The following is a 20098-nucleotide window of genomic DNA, read 5'->3' on the forward strand; positions in this document are numbered from 1 at the left end:
TCAACATGCAACAAGAAGAAATGAGAGTGAGACTAAAAAAAATATGAGCATTCAATTAATTGAAAATAACGATTAAACTGAAACAGGCTATTTTTCAGCTGATCCAAAGTTTAGGACCACATGCCTTTAAAAGGCCAAATCTGTGCAAAGATGTGGATTCATTGTCATTTTCTGTCAGGTAGTCACACGTTGTTATGGCAAAGGCAAAAAAACTCTCCCTTTTTGAACGTGGTCGGGTTGTTGAACTGCATAAGCAGGGTCTCTCGCAGCGCCATTGCTGCTGAGGTGGGACGCAGTAAGGCCTAGTTCACACAAACGTTTCTTTTGCGAGTGTACGGGACTTTTTTTGTGTTCCGTATACGGAACCATTCATTTGACTGGTTCTGCAAAAAAACCGGAATGTACTCCGTATGCATTCCGTTTCCGTATTTCCGTTTTTCCGTTCCGTTGAAAGACAGAACAGGTCCTATTATTGCCCGCAAATCACGTTCCGTGGCTCCATTCAAGTCAATGGGTCCGCAAAAAAAACGGAACACATACGGAAATGCATCCGTATGTCTTCCGTATCCGTTCTGTTTTTTCTGAGCCATCTATTGAAAATGTTATGCCCAGCCCAATTTTTTCTATGTAATTATTGTATACTGTACATGGCATACGGAAAAGCGGAACGGAAAAACGGAAAGGAAACTGAAACACAACGGAACTCAAAAACGGAACAATGGATCCGTGAAAAAACGGACCGCAAAAAACTATAAAAGCCATACGTTCGTGTGAACTAGGCCTAAGACAGTCATTTGGAATTTCTTAAATGATCCTGAGGGTTATGGAACAAAAAAGTAAAGTGGAAGACCCAAAAAAATGTCATCAGCACTGAGCCGGAGGATCCAATTGACTGTCCGTCAAGACACTGGACGATCCTCGACCCAAATTAAGGCCCTTACTGGTGCTGACTGCAGCCCCATAACCATCAGACGGCATCTGAGACTGAAGGGCTTCAAAATCAAAAAACGTCTTCAAAGACCTCGTCTCCTTGAACGCCACAGAACTGCTCGTTTGGACTTTGCAAGAGAGCACCAAACATGGGACATTCAAAAGGTGGAAGAAAGTTTTATTCTCTGATGAGAAAAAATTTAACCTTGATGGTCCTGATGGTTTCCAACGTTACTGGCATGACAAGCAGATCCCACCTGAGATGTTTTCTACGCGCCACAGTGGAGGGGGCGCCATAATGGTCTGGGGTGCTTTTTCCTTCAGTGGAACAATGGAGTTCAGGAAGTGCAGGAGCGTCAAACGGCCGCTAGCTATGTCCAGATGTTGCAGAGAGCATTCCTCATGACTGAGGGCCCTCGTCTGTGTGGTAACGACTGGGTTTTTCAACAGGACACAATGCTACAGTACACAATGCCCGCAGGACAAGGGACTTCTTCCAGGAGAATAACATCACTCTTTTGGCCCATCCTGCGTGTTCCCCTGATCTAAATCCAATTGAGAACCTTTGGGGATGGATGGCAAGGGAAGTTTACAAAAATGGACAACAGTTCCAGACAGTAGATGGCCTTCATGCGGCCGTCTTCACCACTTGGAGAAATGTTCCCACTCACCTCATAGAAACGCTTGCATCAAGCATGCCGAAACGAATTTTTGAAGTGATAAACAATAACGGCAGACCTACTCATTACTGAGTTCATGTTTGGAAGTTGGATTTCTGTTTTGGGGGGGGTTTAGTTTTTTTTGGAGGTGTGGTCCTAAACTTTTGATCAGCTGAAAAACAGCCTGTTTCAGTTTATTCGTTGTTTTCATTAAATTGAATGCTCAAAAAATGTTTTGTCTCACTCCCATTTCTTCTTGTTGCATGTTGAAGCTCTACTTGGAACCTTGTTAAGATCCAGCCATGCTAAATCTTAAACTTTTGATCAGGACTGTACCATTACTGAGATGGGATTGGAACCACATCACCATGCAAGACGTTTTAGTATTCAATTAACTCATTAGAAATTGATTATTCAGCACTCATCTCTACTACAAAACTAAGCAGCTTTTACCAATGAATACTGAATAAATACTACTGGCTGTGTGGTAGTATTCTTACTCTCAGCTTATACCAGTATACAAGCCATGCTGTCTGTACAATGTCTGTGTGCATGTTTTTATGTGTTGATATAACACCACATGTTTAGAGGGCATCAATTAACATATAGTTTAGTCTACACATACTTTTGTACATGTATTACTTTATTGATTAATTATGTACTTGATGCATATAACTCTGTACCTGACACTTAACACAGCTTGACAAAGGCCTCATTGTGCTTGGCTGAAACGTCACAGTAAGGCTACTTTCACATTAGCGTTTTAGTTTTCCGGTATTGAGATCCGTCATAGGGTCTTGATGACCCACAATGCAAGTCAATGGGGACGGATCCGTTTTCTCTGACACAATCTGACACAATAGAAAACAGATCAGATTGACTTTCAATGGAGTTCATGACGGATCCGTCTTGGCAATGTTGAAGATAATACAACCGGATCCGTTCATAACGAATGCAGACAGTTGTATTATCAGTAACCGAAGCGTTTTTGCTGAACCCTGCTGGATCCAGGAAAAAAATGCTAGTGTGAATGTAGCCTAAGGCTGCATTCACATGTCCGTGGTGTGTTGCGGACCCGCAAATTGCGGGTCCGCAACACACCAGCCCGGCACCCCCATTGAAATGCCTATTCTTGTCCGCAAGCTGCGGACAAGAATAGGACATGCTCTATCTTTTTGCGGAGCTGCGGACCCGTGCTCCGCAATTGCGGCTGCAGACAGCACACTGTGTGCTGTCTGCATCCATTCCGTCCCCATAGAGAATGAATGGGTCCGCACCCATTCCGCAAAATTGCGGAAAGGATGCGGACCCATTTTGCGGACGTGTGAATGGAGCCTAAGGCCTCATGCACACGACCGTTATTTTTTGCGGTCCGCAAAAACGGGTTCCGTTTTTCCGTGACCGTTTTTTCGTCCGTGGGTCTTCCTCGATTTTTGGAGGATCCACAAACATGAAGGAAAAAGTCGTTTTGGTGTCCGCCTGGCCGTGCGGAGCCAAACGGATCCGTCCTGAATTACAATGCAAGTCAATGGGGACGGATCCGTTTGACGTTGACACAATATGGTGCAATTTCAAACGGATCCGTCCCCCATTGACTTTCAATGTAAAGTCAGGAGTTAATATACCATAAGATCTGAGTTTTCTCCAATCCGATGGTATATTTTAACTTGAAGCGTCCCCATCACCATGGGAACGCCTCTATGTTAGAATATACCATCGGATTTGAGTTACATCGTGAAACTCAGATCCGACAGTATATTCTAATACAGAGGCGTTCCCATAGTGTCCGGCCGGGAGCTCCTCCTACTGGTAAGTGACAGATCATTAAGCAATGCGCCGCACAGACCTGTCACTTACCAGTAGGAGGAGCTCCCGGCCGGACACAGACAGCGCAGCAGCCAGCAGGTAAGTATGATGCTTCTAATATTGTAATATTGCTAAGTAACCATGGCAACCAGGCCTGCAGTAGCGTCCTGGTTGCCATGGTTACCGATCGGAGCCCCAGAGTGATTAAACTGGGACTCCGATCGGAATCTACGCTGCCACCAATGATCGGGGGGGGGGGGGGGGAAGGGAGGCCGCACACTGGCCACCAATGATATTAATACAATAGAGGGGGGGCCGCACACTGGCCACCAATGATATTACAATAGGGGGGGGGCGGGGGGCCGCACACTGGCCACCAATGATATTACAATAGGGGGGGGGCGGGGGGCCGGGGGAGGCCGCACACTGGCCACCAATGATATTACAATAGGGGGGGCGCACACTAACCACAAATGATATTACAATAGAGGGGGGGCCGGGGGGGGGGGCCGCACACTGGCCACCAATGATATTACAATAGGGGGGTGGGGGGGCCGCACACTGGCCACCAATGATATTCAAACTGGGGAGAGAGGGGGGTCTGCCCCCTGCTGCCTGGCAGCCCCTGATCTCTTACAGGGGGCTATGATACGCACAATTAACCCCTTCAGGTGCGGCACCTGAAGGGTTAATTGTGCTGATCACAGACCCCTGTAAAAGATCGGGTGCTGCCAGGCAGCAGGGGGCAGTCATGTACACAGTTTGTAGTATATTCTAACTAGAAGCGTCCCCATCACTATGGGAACGCCTCTGTGTTATAATATACTGTCGGATATGAGTTTTCACGAAGTGAAAACTCATCTCTGAAAAAGCTTTTATGCAGACGGATCTTCGGATCCGTCTGTATGAAAGTAACCTACGGCCACGGATCACGGACGCGGATGCCAATCTTGTGTGCATCCGTGTTCTTTCACGGACCCATTGACTTGAATGGGTCCGTGAACCATTGTCCGTCAAAAAAATAGGACAGGTCATATTTTTTTGACGGACAGGAAACACGGATCATGGATGCGACTGCAAAACAGTGCATTTTCCGATTTTTCCACGGACCCATTGAAAGTCAATGGGTCCGCGAAAAAAAACAGAAAACGGCACAACGGCCACGGATGCACACAACGGTCGTGTGCATGAGGCCTAAGGGTGAATAAAGTGCTTTTTGTGTGCTGCCTCATTTATTTTATTATGATAGATAGATAGATAGATAGATAGATAGATAGATAGATAGATAGATAGATAGATAGATAGATAGATAGATAGATAGATAGATAGATAGACAGACAGACAGACAGATAATAAATAGAATGCTAATGTTTTTCTTTTCCGACTTGTGGACAGGGAGGCTTTGTATAGAGGATAATGTAAACACTGAATGTCAGGGGTAGAGATGTACTGTATTCCCTAACTGTTAAAGATCTTTTGAATGGATAGCTAGCTAGATCTTATAAATGAATTTAAACCATTATCTCCGTTTTTCTGTCTAGGTCCCTCCTTGAACAGCTGCGCAAACTTCAAGCATTGGTTTACCAGACTGCAGGGAAGACAGCTCAGACAGGAACATGTGTAGCCGTGAGTAACAATATTTATTTAATATTCTATCTTTGCAGTATACAATAGGCAATTACAACATTTAAGGCTGTGTTAACATTGCCGTCCTTTATTACCATTGTTTTGCTCAGTTCTAGGAGCAGAACAGCAAAAATATTGGAAGTGCTGGATCCATCATATTATGGAGATGGACCACATAGACTAGGAATCCATCAGGTTTCTGTCATGTGACCTGGCATTTTACTGTTATGGGGCATTGAAGGTCCCTAACAATCTTAGCAACAAAATATATCCAACAGTAAATTGTGTATTCAAGAAATGTAACTGTTTGAGAATAGTGAAAAACTCTATAGCCAGACAGCAGTTGCTCCCTACGGCTGGGACAGTGACAGAGAGCTCACCCTGTCTTTCCTCAGGGCACACACTGGTTCTGGGGCTTTTACCTGATGATAGTTGAGGTGCCTGTAATGCTGTGTCTGTATGGGTGCAAGGCAGGGCATGTGAAGTGCCATGGGCAGTATATAGTGTAGGACTCAGAAAAACCAGGCCAGAGGTGGAAGGATGAACGTCTCTTTTTACTCAAGTGCAAAATGTAGTGCATCCAAACTATAGCAGACACAGTTCCAACTGTACATAATGCAAATCTCTCCCAGATAGAGATGTATGAATTTGGGCAGGGACAGGAGTTATGGTCCTCTTTCCTCTATATCTTTCTAAAGTCTCCTCCAACAGAACGTATGGCAGGCAATAGTACCTCTGCACTAATGGCTATAGTGTCCATTGCGGGATACAGGGCTTTTAGTTTTACGACTGGCCAAGTCGTATCCATGTGTCTTATTGGTGTCCTTCACAGCAGTAAAGTCTTTGCAGCTTTTAGTAGAAGGTTACCTTACTGAGTCAAATGCTCTGCCATACAGTTTCTAAGTTCTCTAGTTTTCTCCTTTGTCTTTCTCATTTTCTTTTTCTGTAGATCAAGCAGAGATCGTTGACTCTCTGTAGCTTTCTGGGCTTGAGAACAGGAAGCATGAGGCAACAGCTTCCTCTCTCTCTCTCTCTCTGAACTCTGACCCTCAGCTACTAACTAAACTGAGCTGGGGGAAGATCCTAACATGACAATACATTACATATGATCATGATACTGCTGCCAATACAATGTGGAAAAAGGATGATCCTGATCATAGAGACTAGAGTGGCTATCAAATGGCAGCTGCTTTGCTCATACTTTTTGCACTGATCACAGGGATCCTTGCAGGACCAGGTTTATGTATTCAAACCTAAATTATGGGATTGCAGAGAGAGGCGAAGGTAAAATACAACTGGAGTCTAGGTGCAGAACCAAACCAGCAAACTGATGGAATTTAAGAGCTTAAAGGGGTTGTCACACTTAAGCAATTGTCATTTATCATGTAGACAAAGTTAAAACAAGGCACTTACTAATGTATTGTGATAGTCCATATTGCCTCCTTTCCTGGCTTCATTAATTTTTGCATCACATTATACACTGCTCAGTTCCAGGGTTTACGACCACCCTCCAATCCCGCACTGTTGGCCATGCTTGCACACAATAGGAAAAAGTACCGCCCTCTCTGGTGGCCAGGACCGGGGGAGTGTGCGTAGACCGGCGGGAGTGCGCATAGACCATTCATTTCAATAGGATGTGATGTCCTATACTTGTCCGTTTTGCAAAAAAGGATAGGATAGTTATGCAGAAAGAAAAAAGAAAATGATGGCATGAACACGTAGTTTGCGGACCACACATCCAGTCATGTGCATGCAAAAACCCTTTCTTGTAGTACATTTAGAAGCAAGACAGCACTACTCACTAACTTGTAGCAGTCATTCCATTCCGTGGCGGTGCCTGCAGTGATGAGTTCTGGCCTTGAGCCCCTTAATTATCAGGACTGTAGAAAACAAACGCGCCACTCCAATATCTTCAATATTTTCTTTCGTTTATTCCACCAAATTAACAACGTTTCGACCTACTGGGCTTTATCAAGCACATATATATAGTCTTCAAAGTGCTAACATTGGTTCATACTAGTTCCTCCTATTACCATTAGTGCCTCCCCCTTTACATAAAAACATCCTATATCTAATAATCAACATCCCCATATGCAATTCAAGTAATGAATTCAGCTTCTTACCCCATTCACAGGCATAGGGATTCGTCCATAGAGCGTACCTTGCGCTTTTTTCCGGCTTATGTTTCTGGCGTCTTCATTAACATATTGTGCATGCGTTGTGACGTCATTCATGACGTCTTCCTTCCCCTATGATCTGTTTCTTTCTTCTCTTTGTCAAACCTCCGTTAGGACCTGTGGATCATGTGACTAAGTCACATGACCCAATCACCTGATCCAAAGGGGGCGTTATCCCGATGCGATCATGTGATCTAAGGATTCAATAAACATCTTTCATTTAATAGAGACGTAGTTTAGGCGGACCCTACTTTAAAAACAGCTAGTCTATTGACGCAATCTGTCGTGTATAGCAAAAAATATTTCATATCTTTATAGAGGATTCCCCTGTTCAATATTCTTATAGGCATATCCCAACGGTACTGTATACCTCCTAGGTTGGACAATAGATCTCACTCCCCGCAATTAAGCCAGGTCTTTTTAACCCTATTCATTCATTGAGCATATCCCATTTTCTATCATCCTCAGTTCTGGCGTTCAGAGTCCATAAGGGTCCCTCTACCAGAGCTTCTGCGGACACCATTCTATCATCAACTTACGGGGTTTTCAACATCTGAAGCCCAATCATATTCAGGCCGCTTTAAAGATCTTTATGCATATTCTATATCTGTAGGTGGCTTGATATGACGTAGGTGACCCATCCCCCTTCTTTCGGGGTACTCTTTTATATACCATATTAGGTTGTAGGTCACCTTCCAGTCAGTAATGTCACCCATACAGTCAATGTTAGCCCTATATCTCTAAGACTCCAGTTGTTGAATCTCACCCCTAGTTCGTTTATTTTTTAAGACAAAATATATAGATATGCATCTCTGAGTGATTTCGAGGTTTCTATTAAACAGCCTTTTCCAGGTATATATCATATATCTATAATCCATCCATATTTGGGGTATACTGTACCAGCGAGACTGCCACGCCATACATCATATCACTTTAGGGTCCCTCTTTCCTCAAAATGTTCAGCGCGAGGTGTGCTCAGTTTTTATCTTGGATCCTGATCCCAACTGCCTGTTCATGGAGCATTCCAATTTATTCTGTGGGTAGAGAATAGGCTAGAAATATACTTTAAAAAAAATTATATATTAACATATAATTCACGGCTATGCCGGGCACTTTAACTTCATTGTTTTACAATACATTATCCTACCTAAAACAGTGTGCCTACTTTAAACTCCCTATTTAAACCTTTTGGTTCTAGTATGTCCAACTTAAAAATCCATCTCAACTCATTCTTTTTCAACGATTTTTCTCTATCCCCTCCTCTTTTTAATGGTGGAACCCCATCAATAATCCTGAATCTCAGCTGTGAGATATTATGTTTACATTTCATAAAGTGCTCTGGTACTGGTAATTTGATCTCTTCTGTTCTGTTGTTCCTGTGTCTTGGCCAGTAGTTTACGGATTGTGTACCTGTGTTGATTAATTCTATTCTTGCAGGCCTGTGTGGTTTCCCCTACATATAGGAGGCCACACGGGCACTGCAAGACAGATTACAAATTGTGAATTACAGGTATAGTGGCCATGACGTTGAATTTAAGTCCCAAATTAATATAGTTGGTGTGCAAGTCAGTTCACAAGTTATTTAACATGCATGGATTGTTCATTCTATATTTTGCAGCATTTATTTTTTAAATCCTGAAATTTTAAAATAAAATGCAACCAAAAGTGATGCAAAGACCTCACATGTGAACAGGTGTTATTGAAATAATTTACTCGACTCTTGCAATCATGCACTCCATTTCACTCAAGCTGCAAATTGGGCATAAATCACACCCCAACACAATCCATGCACCCCAGTTACATTCTGTCACCACCTATTGAATTCAGTATGCCAATAGCTACCTCAACACATTTATTTATTTTATGCACTTATATAGCGCTACGATATTCTGCAGCGCTTTACAGACATTAGCATCCAACTGTCCGCAGTGGGGCTCACAATCTAAGGTCCCTATCAGTGTGTCTTTGGAGTGCATTCACGCAGTAACACTAGCCATACTTGTACTCTAAAATGGATGCTTGGGTTCATTTGGGGTAACAAGACAAACCATTAAAATTAATCTGCAAAAAAGTACAGTACTTAGTTACAAAAAAAAAGAAATAGACATACATATTTGTGCAAAACAGTAAACAATAAAAAGGAGAAAATACAGAAAGTCTAAAATAGCTTGTTCTGTGGTAAAAGCCCTTGCTGTACTGGAGACAGGAAAGAAAGATGTACACTGTCCATTCAGATTGGGTCCCCAGCTTTTGTCAACTAAAAGGTCTACGGTCATATATTTTTATGTCCACTCAGTAGAAAGAGTGGGGTTGGAGGACAGCCTCCTCTGTCCTGGTTAATGTCCTAGTCAGACCCTTATTTCTGATATTTAAGAACTCTATAAAGGACAGGGAGTGTTCCACAGGATTGGCGCTTGCAAATGCGGTACCATCAAAAACAGAGCCCGGAAACTATAGGCCAGTAAGCCTGTTGTGGGTAAACTGTTTGAAAGAACAAGGTAAAATTGAAACTTTATTGATGGTTGAGTGTGTGGGGTGCAAGAGTAGGGAGCAACTTATTTCACAACATTATCTGGACTGTGGTAAACGCCTGGGTTGTAGCATTTATAAATAGCCTAATTAGGCAAAGAAGGGTGATCAGATGAGCAAGCACTCATCTTCTAGACAATCAGAGAACACGTATGCACTCTGATTGATGGGGGAAAGGGGGATTGATAACGGGCACAGAAGTCCCTGTTACCTTCCCTATGCATTGATGTACAGTTTACAAAGGGAGAGAGGATCTTTTTTTCTCCCTCCTACAGTGTTCAGGCAAATCAAAGGGGGAAGGGGGGTAAAAAGGTTTTCATAGAATTGAATTTAAAGGGGTGTTCCAGCAGGATTAATTTTTTTAAATAACGGTCAGAATGGTTTAAATCAGTGTTTCCCAACCAGTGTGCCTCCAGCTGTTGCAAAACTACAACTCCCAGCATGCCCGGACAGCCTTTGGCTGTGCGGGCATGCTGGGAGGTGTAGTTTTGCAACAGCTGGAGGCACACTGGTTGGAAAACACTGGTTTAAATAATGAAGGATTATTGACTTCACCGATCCCTAACTGATGCCAGTTTATCACTGGTCTGACAAGGGTAATGACAGGGAAGAAACTACAGATGACTGCAGTGACTTGCTTCAGCTGATTGGCTGAACTAGCATACTCATTTGTTGTGTGTACAGGAAGTAGAGACTTGGTAAGCGTCAGAATGGCTCTGGCAGGGAATCGGTGAAGCGACTAAGCTACTTTTTTTTTTAACCAATTCTGAGCTTTATTGAAAAAATGTATGCTGCCTGAATTCCCCTTTAAAGTCAATTCTGGGAATACCCTATTAAATAAACAATATAATATCTGGTAACTCAAAAAACTGTGATGACCAGTTCTATCTACTGTATGTCTAACATTATATAACAGCAGTTGCGGACTTCTGATGTTCCCCTAATCACCGCCGCGGTCCCGGGCTCTGTGTTCAGATGAGCACTGTCCATCCTGGCCGCCTCAGTCATGGTCAGCGTCTGACTGGATTACGGTAGCTGCGGTGATCTGTTGCCAGGGTCTTCCCATTCACCGCTGCGGTCCTGAGCTCTGGCCTTGAAGGCATCGTCCTTCCTGGAATTCACTGCATGGTTTCCATCCAGCCCTGTACACTGCATGCTTTCCAGTCTGTTCCCTGTAACACCTCGTTAAGGGCTGGCCTGCATCACTTCCTGTTCTTTAAAGGTTTTTCACATGTGACCTGTGTGACCAATCCCAGCCATCCTGCACCTATAAAAGTGGTCCAGCCCCCTTCCCAGGTGCCTGGGCGTCAAAGATCCTTGTGTCCTGCAAACGTAGAATTTGTCTGTGCTTGAGTTCCTGACCCGTGCTTGTCTTCTGGATTCTGCTTCCTGTCTGATCCTTGCCTGCTACGTCTCGACTCTCCTGTTGCTGCCCCGGATTGCCTGACCTGCATCTGTGCCACCTGCCCTGACCCATTGCTTGTATGACTACATCTCTACCTAATCCTTGGTCCTGCACTGTTGCTCCTGGTTAAAACTCAGCCTGTTGGCTACATCTGTACCTCTGGTACTTTGCTCTGGTACCTCCTGGTCCACCTGCACCAGATGCTTTGTGTGCCAATCCTCCTCAAGAGGTAGCGACCTGGTGATCTCCTCAGGAAAGTCTATCTCATCCGTCTGAAGTACTATGAAGAACGAGGGGTTCACTTAGACAACGCCCTTAGAGGAGGTTGGTCATGTGGCACAGTGGGTTTACACTCAGTGGTTCATGGAACATTATTAATTATAATTCATCCCTCAGAAAAAAATATAATGAAAGAATTAAAGTGTTCCTGAATTGCTTCATAACCTAAAATCCACACAGAATCTGTAAATGTATTGAAATAATTTCTCCAAAGTGCATTGGGGGGGGGGGGGGGGGGGATCACATTTTTGCAAATTTTTGGTATTCACAGCACGGGCCTGCAAAATTATTATTGATGCATATGACTTATCAGTCTCCATTTTCATGGGACATTCCTGCAAACCTGACCATAAAAGATGCAGAAATAATGACAGCAGCCAGGGGCGTACATAGAAATCACTGGGCCCCATAGCAAAAATCTGAATTGGGCCCCTTAACCCCGCCCACTACCCACCATGGCCCCTCCAACTTCCCCCTCCCACCATGGCCCCTCTGACCTGGCTCCTCCCATGCCACACCCCCATTAAATACATTTATACATGACCTACAGAAACTGTTAGGGATAAACATTTTTATTTTATTATTAACCAACTTTGTTGCAGTAACGTATAAAATGTGCATGTATTTTAGTAGTAGTGGGGAGCGGGGGAGCAGTATACTTACCGTCCATGCGGCTCCCGGGGCTCTTCAGAGTGATGTCAGGGCGCCCCACGCGCATGGATGACGTGTCGCATGGATCACGTCATCCATGTGCATGGGGCGCTCTGACGTCATTCTGGAGCGCCCCGGGAGCCGCACGGACTGTAAGTATACTGCTCCCCCGCTCCCCACTATTACTATGGCAGCCAGGACTTTAATAGCATCCTGGGTGCCATAGTAACACTGAACGCATTTTGAAGACGGATCCGTCTTAAAATGCTTTCAGTTCACTTGCGGTGTTACGGATCCGGCGGGCACTTCCGGCAAATGGAGTACACGATGGATCCGGACAAAGAGCCCTTACTCCAAACCCCTTTAACTCCTTGGAGGAGGAAAGCACACTGTCCTCTATGAGCCCCCCCCCCCCCACCCCTAATGCCCCCCAAAAAAATCTCAGGACACAGTGTGCTTTCTTCCTACTTCTCCCCCATGGGCATTTTGGGGCTCATAGAGGACAACAGGACTCACTGGAGTGGGATTGAAGCATGTCCCACCACCCTGTCCTGGCTGTCCCCCTCCCTCCATCCCTCCCCCCCCACCTCTCCTCTCCTCTCTCTTGCTGCCTGGCAGTGGCCTGTCAGGTCAAATCTGATTCTGACATTATCAAGACAATAGACACATCGACTCGATCATACCTAAAGTCTCTGCAGTGCTGAGTCTGCTCTCTCTCTCTCTGTAGCGTCTCTCAGGCAGCCAGAGCCAGGCAGTGACACGGCAGCCTTCAGGAAGGAGTCAGGACTGGACGGATGAACCGTTCTTCAGGCCAGCCAGGGACAGGAAGGGACGGGTGCTTCTGCTTCCTTCTTCGTCTCCTCTCAGGTCTCAGGCACACTGTCGACGGCCGGCGAACCAATTCTCCCGCCTCCCTTGAGCACACTGCCACTGGCCAATCAGCAGCTGCCTCAGCAGAATTGTGCTGATTGGCCAGGCTGGTTGCAGGCTGGTTTGATCCTGTCTGAGTCTGATTCCGCAGCAGACAGGATCAGCAGGTCAGGAGGAGGTCAGCCGGCGGTCAGGATCTGGTCAAACTTCGGCGCCTCGGAGGAAGGGTGAGGGGGGGGCGGCGCGATTGCGGAAGAATAGTTAGCTCATATTTATAAGAGCAGCCGCATAGCGCTATAGGCGCCTGCAATGAGTAGGCGGGGCCAAATAGTGTGGGCGGGGCCTTCTCTGCGCTCCGGGGCCCCCCAGTGCCGCGGGCCCCATAGCAATGGCGTGGTCTGCCTCTATGGGCGGTACGCCACTGACAGCAGCGCAGACACCAATGTTTCCCTAGTAGAGATTTTGCCGCTCCCAAAATGCCTTAGGTAACATGCTTAACTGGCCTCATGGCAGGTGTGGCCCTTCTACTTGACTCTGGAGTAGTGGAGTGATGAAGCACGTTTCTCTTTCTGGCAATGTGATGGATGAATCTTGATTTGGTGGATGCCCAAATAATGTTACCTATTGGTGTGCCGGATCTAAAGTTTAGTGGAGGGATAATGATACAGGGCTGTTTTTCAGGTTTTGGGTTATGCTCTTTATTTCCAATGTAATCTACAACATGCAAAGACATTTTACACAATTCTATGCTTGCAATTTTGTGGAAAATCCTCCATCATATAACTTTTAGCCAATTAAAAATCACAAAGAGGCGTAGATTCTCCTATGCATATTAATGTTCGGATGTTGTTATAGAATAGAACCTTTAACTAATCAATAATTGCAAAGTATACAAGAGGTGTAACTTCCCTTATGCATAATATTGTAGTAATGTTGTCATTTGAATGAATAATAATGTAGTAATGAGGTAGACTGCTTTTAAACAGATTTTAAACTATGTTAATGAAATGGTTTTGTCATCTGGGGTATAAGAATCTATTGTTCGAGAGAAACATTATCATTTACCATTGCCATTTTTGCCATTCCATTCCAGACTATTTCATAATTTTTGAGTCTGCATGAATTTTTAATCTACTCTGTAAGCTGCTCTATCATTTTATCTCAAACATATGTGAGATTCCTTTCATAGAAGAATCGTCTTAAGACTTTACTTCAGTAAAGTCCAACCGTCACACTCTAAATCAGTGCTAAAAACTGTAGATACCCCTGTTGCGCAGCTACCCCCAAAAAAAGCAATAGAGGGGTATTTTTGGTACAAAGTGGCAGTAGGGGCTGTTAAATAAACCAAAGTCCTGGTGCATCTGTAGACTAATCTAAAAACTGTTTCAGGTGTGAGGAAGAGATCTCCTGCAGGGAAATACAAAAAATGCTGGTTTTCTCATATCAAATAGGGAATTGAAGATTATTATATAGAGTCAGAGGCCCCAAAGAAAAAGAGAAACCCAGATTTTCAGAGTCCCAGGCTGTTAAAAGAACTTGGGAAATAAAGGTGAGAAGACCGGCACTCGGGTCAACCAAAGCAATGCAAATGTTTGTAAAGGTTGAAGTTCAGATTCCTGAAAAAACAAAGAATCCAAGGCAGCTTGTCTATTTTAAGTGCATCATATTTATTTTTAAATTATTTGTAATATTCATTTTCTATTCAGATTGTGCCTGTAAACTTACTTATTTGTAATACTTTCTCTATTTCCAGGTATTACTACTGTCTTTCTTCCTTATAATTTTCCCATCTGTGAGTCAATTTACAAAAAACAAAGCCCTAGAGGGGAGTGACTTCCAACCAGTCAGAGGTAAATTACTCAAATAATTGTTGCACTTTTATCTCCTCAACTGAAGTGATTTATATGGTAATCCTACCAAAGTTTATCCATTATCACCAATAACTGTACACCACTGTAAGTCCTGATACCTTTGAAGAGTCACTAGTATATTTATTTCAAATTTTAATACTAAACTATTACACCTTTTTGTAAAGACAAACATGTAAATGACCAAAGGGAAACAATATCATTCATTCAAATATTAAAGGGACGAGTTTTCAGCAAATATATGATCATTTTTTTTGTAATGAGAACATAAGATTTTCCAAAACACTGTGCATCAATTCCTCAAGGATTTAAATATCTCTGCTTTCAGTTATTTAGTAGAAACTATTATTGTTTATTCCCAATATATATAAATCTATGATGCTCTTTAGAATACATAGTTCAGATAACTGGGCAGCCAAATGATCTGTTTGCCATGGGAGTCAGGAGCGTGGTGATTGCCAGCCAAGGTCAGACTAGCCATAGACCTTACAGGGAAATTTCCCAGTGGGCCGAGGCACAGAGGGCCACCCAAGCCCTCCTCATGCCTGATGGCCAGGTACATAATATTCTGATGCTCTCAGAACCTGGCATGCAGCAACAGACTACCTTCTGTTGTCCCTTCCCACTTGTGGCTTGTGTTGCTCTGCCTTCTGTCAATTATTGGACAACATGGGGCCACTTTTAGGTTTCCAGTCTGCCCCTGTTGCCTGCATTCTGAAAGATGTTCTCTCTGATAAGACAACCTCTTTACTTAACCCTTTCGCTACCAGTGCCGTATGTACATGTACAGCTCTGGAGAGATGGGTAAACATGGCACCCACTCACACGTGCAGTGGGGACGATGGCTGGCGCGTCTCCGCTGTTTCAAACAGCAGAGACCCGCAGCTAATGACTGCAACCAGCAATAATGCCAATCGCGGTCATTAAAGCCTGTAGATGCCATGATCAGGTGTGATCACGGCATCTAAAAGCTCAAAAACCCAGAAGCATGCGTTTCTGGGCTTCTTACCAGCATCCTTTGCAGCCAATGAGGATGCCAGTAATTGGTTTCAATACGCTGGGTCTCTCTGAAGAGACCCAGTGTATAGGAGCTGCAATTCTTATTTTGGCCAGCAGGTTGCAGATCAACATGAGAAATTAGCAATTCTGCTCTCAACATACATACATTGACAACTCAGTTATAGAAGTTAGCCAGTTTAGCACCTGATAAAACCCTGGTGTTCTGTATAGCACATATGATTTATATGATTTAATTAATTGTAGCTGGCTACATTCAAAAACTTTGTTGTGAATGCATGTTTGTTGATGTACCTGCATAACAACTGCATTCCAACTGCATTGTGTCCCAGCACCCTAAAGGCCTGTTTCAGTTGGTAGTAATTATAAATAGTAAATATCAGAGAAATTAAAATTTGTTTGTAGGTGTTGGAAAGAGCATAGGGTACCCCTTTGACAATATGTGTTAGGGTGTCAACGCCATGCCAAAGTGGGAAAATTGGGTATTAAGCCATAACAGGGTATTCAGGGACCACTTTGCCTCTTGGGTTCAGAGAGATTAAGGTTGCTTGGCCCATCAACTCACAAAAGAAATGCCTGTAGGGTGTTATCAGAACCTAATACTGCATGCTCTAAACACACAGCAGGATTGTACTCGGTGGCGGTCAACAACCAGTAAGCATATACTAATTGATTAGCCAAATAATAATGATAAAAATGAGGAAGTGCCAGTCAACCAGCAAACTATGGGAAGAGTTTTCAGCAAAGACTTTAATTTTTTTTTTACAAAGGCGTTTAGAAAACTGCTGGAATCCAAAGTTGTGAAAATGGTATAGAGATTTAAGTAATAATTTCATTTTAAGTAGGTTAAATCTACCCATTAAACAGGGGCGTAACTACCATAGCAGCAGACCATGTGACTGCTATGGGGCCCAGGGCAGGAGGAGGCCTAGTTGGGATCATCCCCTCTACTGGAGGTGAAAACTTTGACAGAACTCTACCCTCTAAAGGAACAACTTTTAGCAAATGAGGCAGTGGGAAAAATGGCAAAAGGGTCATTGAATAGGGTTTAGGCAGAAACCCTTTTGTTCTGTGTGGGGGGCCTGGTTTGATCCTTGCTATGGGGCCCTTACTTCTCTATGTACGCCACTGCCACTAAAGTAAGAGGGAGGGAAACCTATTTTGCAGTTGAGTCCTTTACAAACTTCATTAACGACAGTATATTATCAACGTAATAAAGGTCCACAAATCTGCTAACCAGCACTCAGAGTTAAGTAGTCTGATCATTCCATCGAAGCGTAGTAGGGATCGGCACATCCTCCTGCTCCAATCAATAGGTAATTAACCTTGATACCAGAAAAGGACCCAAAAAGATTAAAAACAGTAAGCACATTAGTCAGGGTGTCTGAGGGTCTTGCAGAAAGAGGAGGGTATCATTAGCATAAAGAGCTATACACTCCTCATGACTTCCTAAATTTAGAGTCTACAATATTTGGGGAAGCTTGAATCTGGATAGCCAAAGGCTCTATAGCTCTAGCAAATAGAGTAGGGGACAGGGGACAACCTTGCCATGTACCTCTGCCTAAAGGAAATTTAGATATGTGTCTATTACTTCTGACAATGGCAACTGGCGATGCATACAGGAGCTGCACTCAATTAAGAAATATTGGACCAAAGCACATTACTGCCCTGAAATATCTCCATTCTATTGAATCAAACACCTTGGGGTGGTCAATGAAGACCAGAGTGTGCATACTGCAGTTATCATGAGTGAGGGAAAAACTGGTATAAAGTATGTGCAAGTTAATGTCTGTGCCCTTTCCAGGCATGTATAATGTCAGGGAGTCACCGGGATCTTAGTTAGGATTTTAATATCACTACTCAATAATGAAATGGGCCTGTACGAGACACAGTCCACCAGATCCTTCCCAGGTTTAAATATAAATATGATCAGGGATTCATGCATGCTATTAGTCAGAGATCAGAGTTGCAGGATACAATTATACAGAGCAAGAAGTTTATGTGCTAGGAAATCAACCCTTTTTTTCCCTAACGCCTCCACAACGGCACTTATTGGAGGAGTGTCCCCGCCTCGGACAGGAAACAACGACGTAGAAGCAGAAGATTTAAGAACCTCCTCCCCTTTACCTAGTCAGTCGTTGTTTCCTGTCCGACGGAAGACGTGGAAGCCGCTCCTGTAGCAGGAGTAACTTTTCTTCCGCCCAGCCTCACCTCGATCCTGGGGTTCTCCCCACTTCATGTGGGAGGGCTGGAGCAGGGAACGGGCCCGCGGGGACGCATTGCCTCCCTTCCTGTTCCTTGGAGTAAGTCCTGGTTGCAGGCGTCCCCGGGCGCGTGTGCGGTAGTTGCCAGAACTATCGCGGGATCCGACGTCCGGCGTGTGACGTCAGCGGGTGAGATTCTCCTTGGGCAAGAGAATCTCGTGAGAAGGCGGAGCTCCAGCGGCGCGGATTTTAAAAGATTTCCTCAAACACAGCGTCCCCGTGCTACGAGGACGATGCAAAGCCCTGGAGATATGGACACCGCCAGAAAACCCGTGGATCCTTCAGCCTCTGCCCTCAGCCCGGTAAGCCTCCTCCCAGAGGAGAGATATGCTTAATAGCGTGTGTTTCTGTTCTTACCTAAGGGAGTATGTACACACTTGGTGCTTGCTGCTTCCTCCACCGGTGAAGGGTCTGGCCTCTTAAATAATTTCTAAGCCACTGGTCTCTAAGTATGCCCCATTCTTTGTGTAATTGATCTTAGGCCAGAGAGACCGCGACCCTGAAGCCGCCTGGTGGAGATTTGGCACGGAAGAAATGTGGCATTTGTCGCAAAGCACTCTCCTCCAAGTCAAAAAAACCTCTGTGCCCCAAGTGCACAGAAAAAATTGTCTCAGAGGAATCCCCTTCCCTGCTCGAGTCCATGAGGTCAATAATTAAGGAAGAAGTGAATGCGGCAGTAGACCTTAGAATGCCGTCATCCCCAAGACCATCCACCTCTCAAAGATCCCTAGCCTCTGACGCCGGGTTTGAATGGGATGAAGGGGAAGTCTTTTCTGAGGTAGTCTCCTCCTCTGAAGACGACTCAGGTAAACCCCTCTTTCTGCCGGAAGAGACAGATGGATTCTTAAAAATCATCCGAGCAACTATGAACATCGAGGATGTGAAGGAGGCTCACTCTGTACAAGACCGGATGTACCAGGGGTTAGGGGAAAGGAAAAAAAGAACCTTCCCCATTCACAATAATGTCAAGTCCCTCATTGCTAGGGAATGGAAAGATCCAGAAAAAAGGGTGGCTATATCCGGTGCCTTTAAACGCAAATACCCCTTTGATGATGCTGATTCTAACCTGTGGGAAAAAACCCCAAAGGTAGATGCACCAGTAGCCCCGATCTCTAAAAGAACCTCGCTACCCTTTGAGGATACTGGCCTCCTCAGAGACCCCATGGACAAAAAGTGTGAGAGCCTCCTAAAGAAATCATGGGAGACTAACACAGCTATGCTGCGACCAAGTATAGCTTCCACCTGTACTGCAAGAACACTCTCAGTATGGCTGAACCAGCTAGAGGATCATCTGGCGGCGGGTACCCCGCGGGAAGAAATCCTAGCTTCCCTACCAGCCCTAAAGAAGGCGTCTAATTTTCTTGCCGATGCATCTGCAGACTTAGTAAAGCTTTCTGCCCGGTCAGCGGCCTTATCGAATGCCACAAGAAGAGCTGTCTGGCTCCGCACCTGGTCAGGGGACGCGAGCTCAAAGAATCGCCTATGCTCCATCCCGTGTGAAGGCGATAGACTATTTGGGTCCACCTTGGATGATATTCTGGATCAGGCGGCGGACAGGAAGAAGGGCTTCCCTATAGAGAACCGCTATTTCCATCAGAGGCGTTCCTTTCGGAATCAAAGAAAGCCCAAAGGAGATCCTAAGAAAAAAGAGGGTTCAAAGAGGTGGCAGCCCTCCAGAGGTAGGGGTAGAGGGTTTCTCTTTAACCCCGAGAATGCTTCATCCTCAAAACAATGAAGCTATACATCAAGTGGGGGGCAGACTAATCTACTTTGCTGCCGTCTGGGAAAATATAGGAGCATCTCCCTGGGTAGTGAACACCCTAAGTCATGGCCTAAAGTTAGAGTTTCTGTCAATACCCACAGATCATTTCATGATCAACAAAATCCTACCTCATCAAGAAAAACAATCCTGCCTAGAGTCAGAAATTACATCACTCATTCAGAAAGGAGTAATCTGTCAGGTTCCTGCGGAAGAACAGGGAAAAGGGTTTTACTCCCCTGTCTTCTTAATCCAAAA

The 20098-nt window shown here is 44.5% G+C and overlaps 1 protein-coding gene across 2 annotated transcripts in view; it reads left to right on the forward strand.

Moving 5' to 3' along the window:
• CREB3L3 (cAMP responsive element binding protein 3 like 3) overlaps positions 1-20098 on the forward strand; it is a 137576-nt gene that overhangs the window by 109532 nt on the left and 7946 nt on the right. For both annotated transcript variants that reach the window (XM_040417707.1, XM_040417708.1), the window contains exons 8-9: positions 4937-5021; positions 14686-14782. In XM_040417707.1, the coding sequence (XP_040273641.1) occupies positions 4937-5021; positions 14686-14782 (182 nt within the window). The remainder of the gene's footprint in view (positions 1-4936; positions 5022-14685; positions 14783-20098) is intronic.

Source organism: Bufo bufo, chromosome 2 (assembly GCF_905171765.1).
Source record: "Bufo bufo chromosome 2, aBufBuf1.1, whole genome shotgun sequence".
NCBI classification, from domain to species: domain Eukaryota; kingdom Metazoa; phylum Chordata; class Amphibia; order Anura; family Bufonidae; genus Bufo; species Bufo bufo.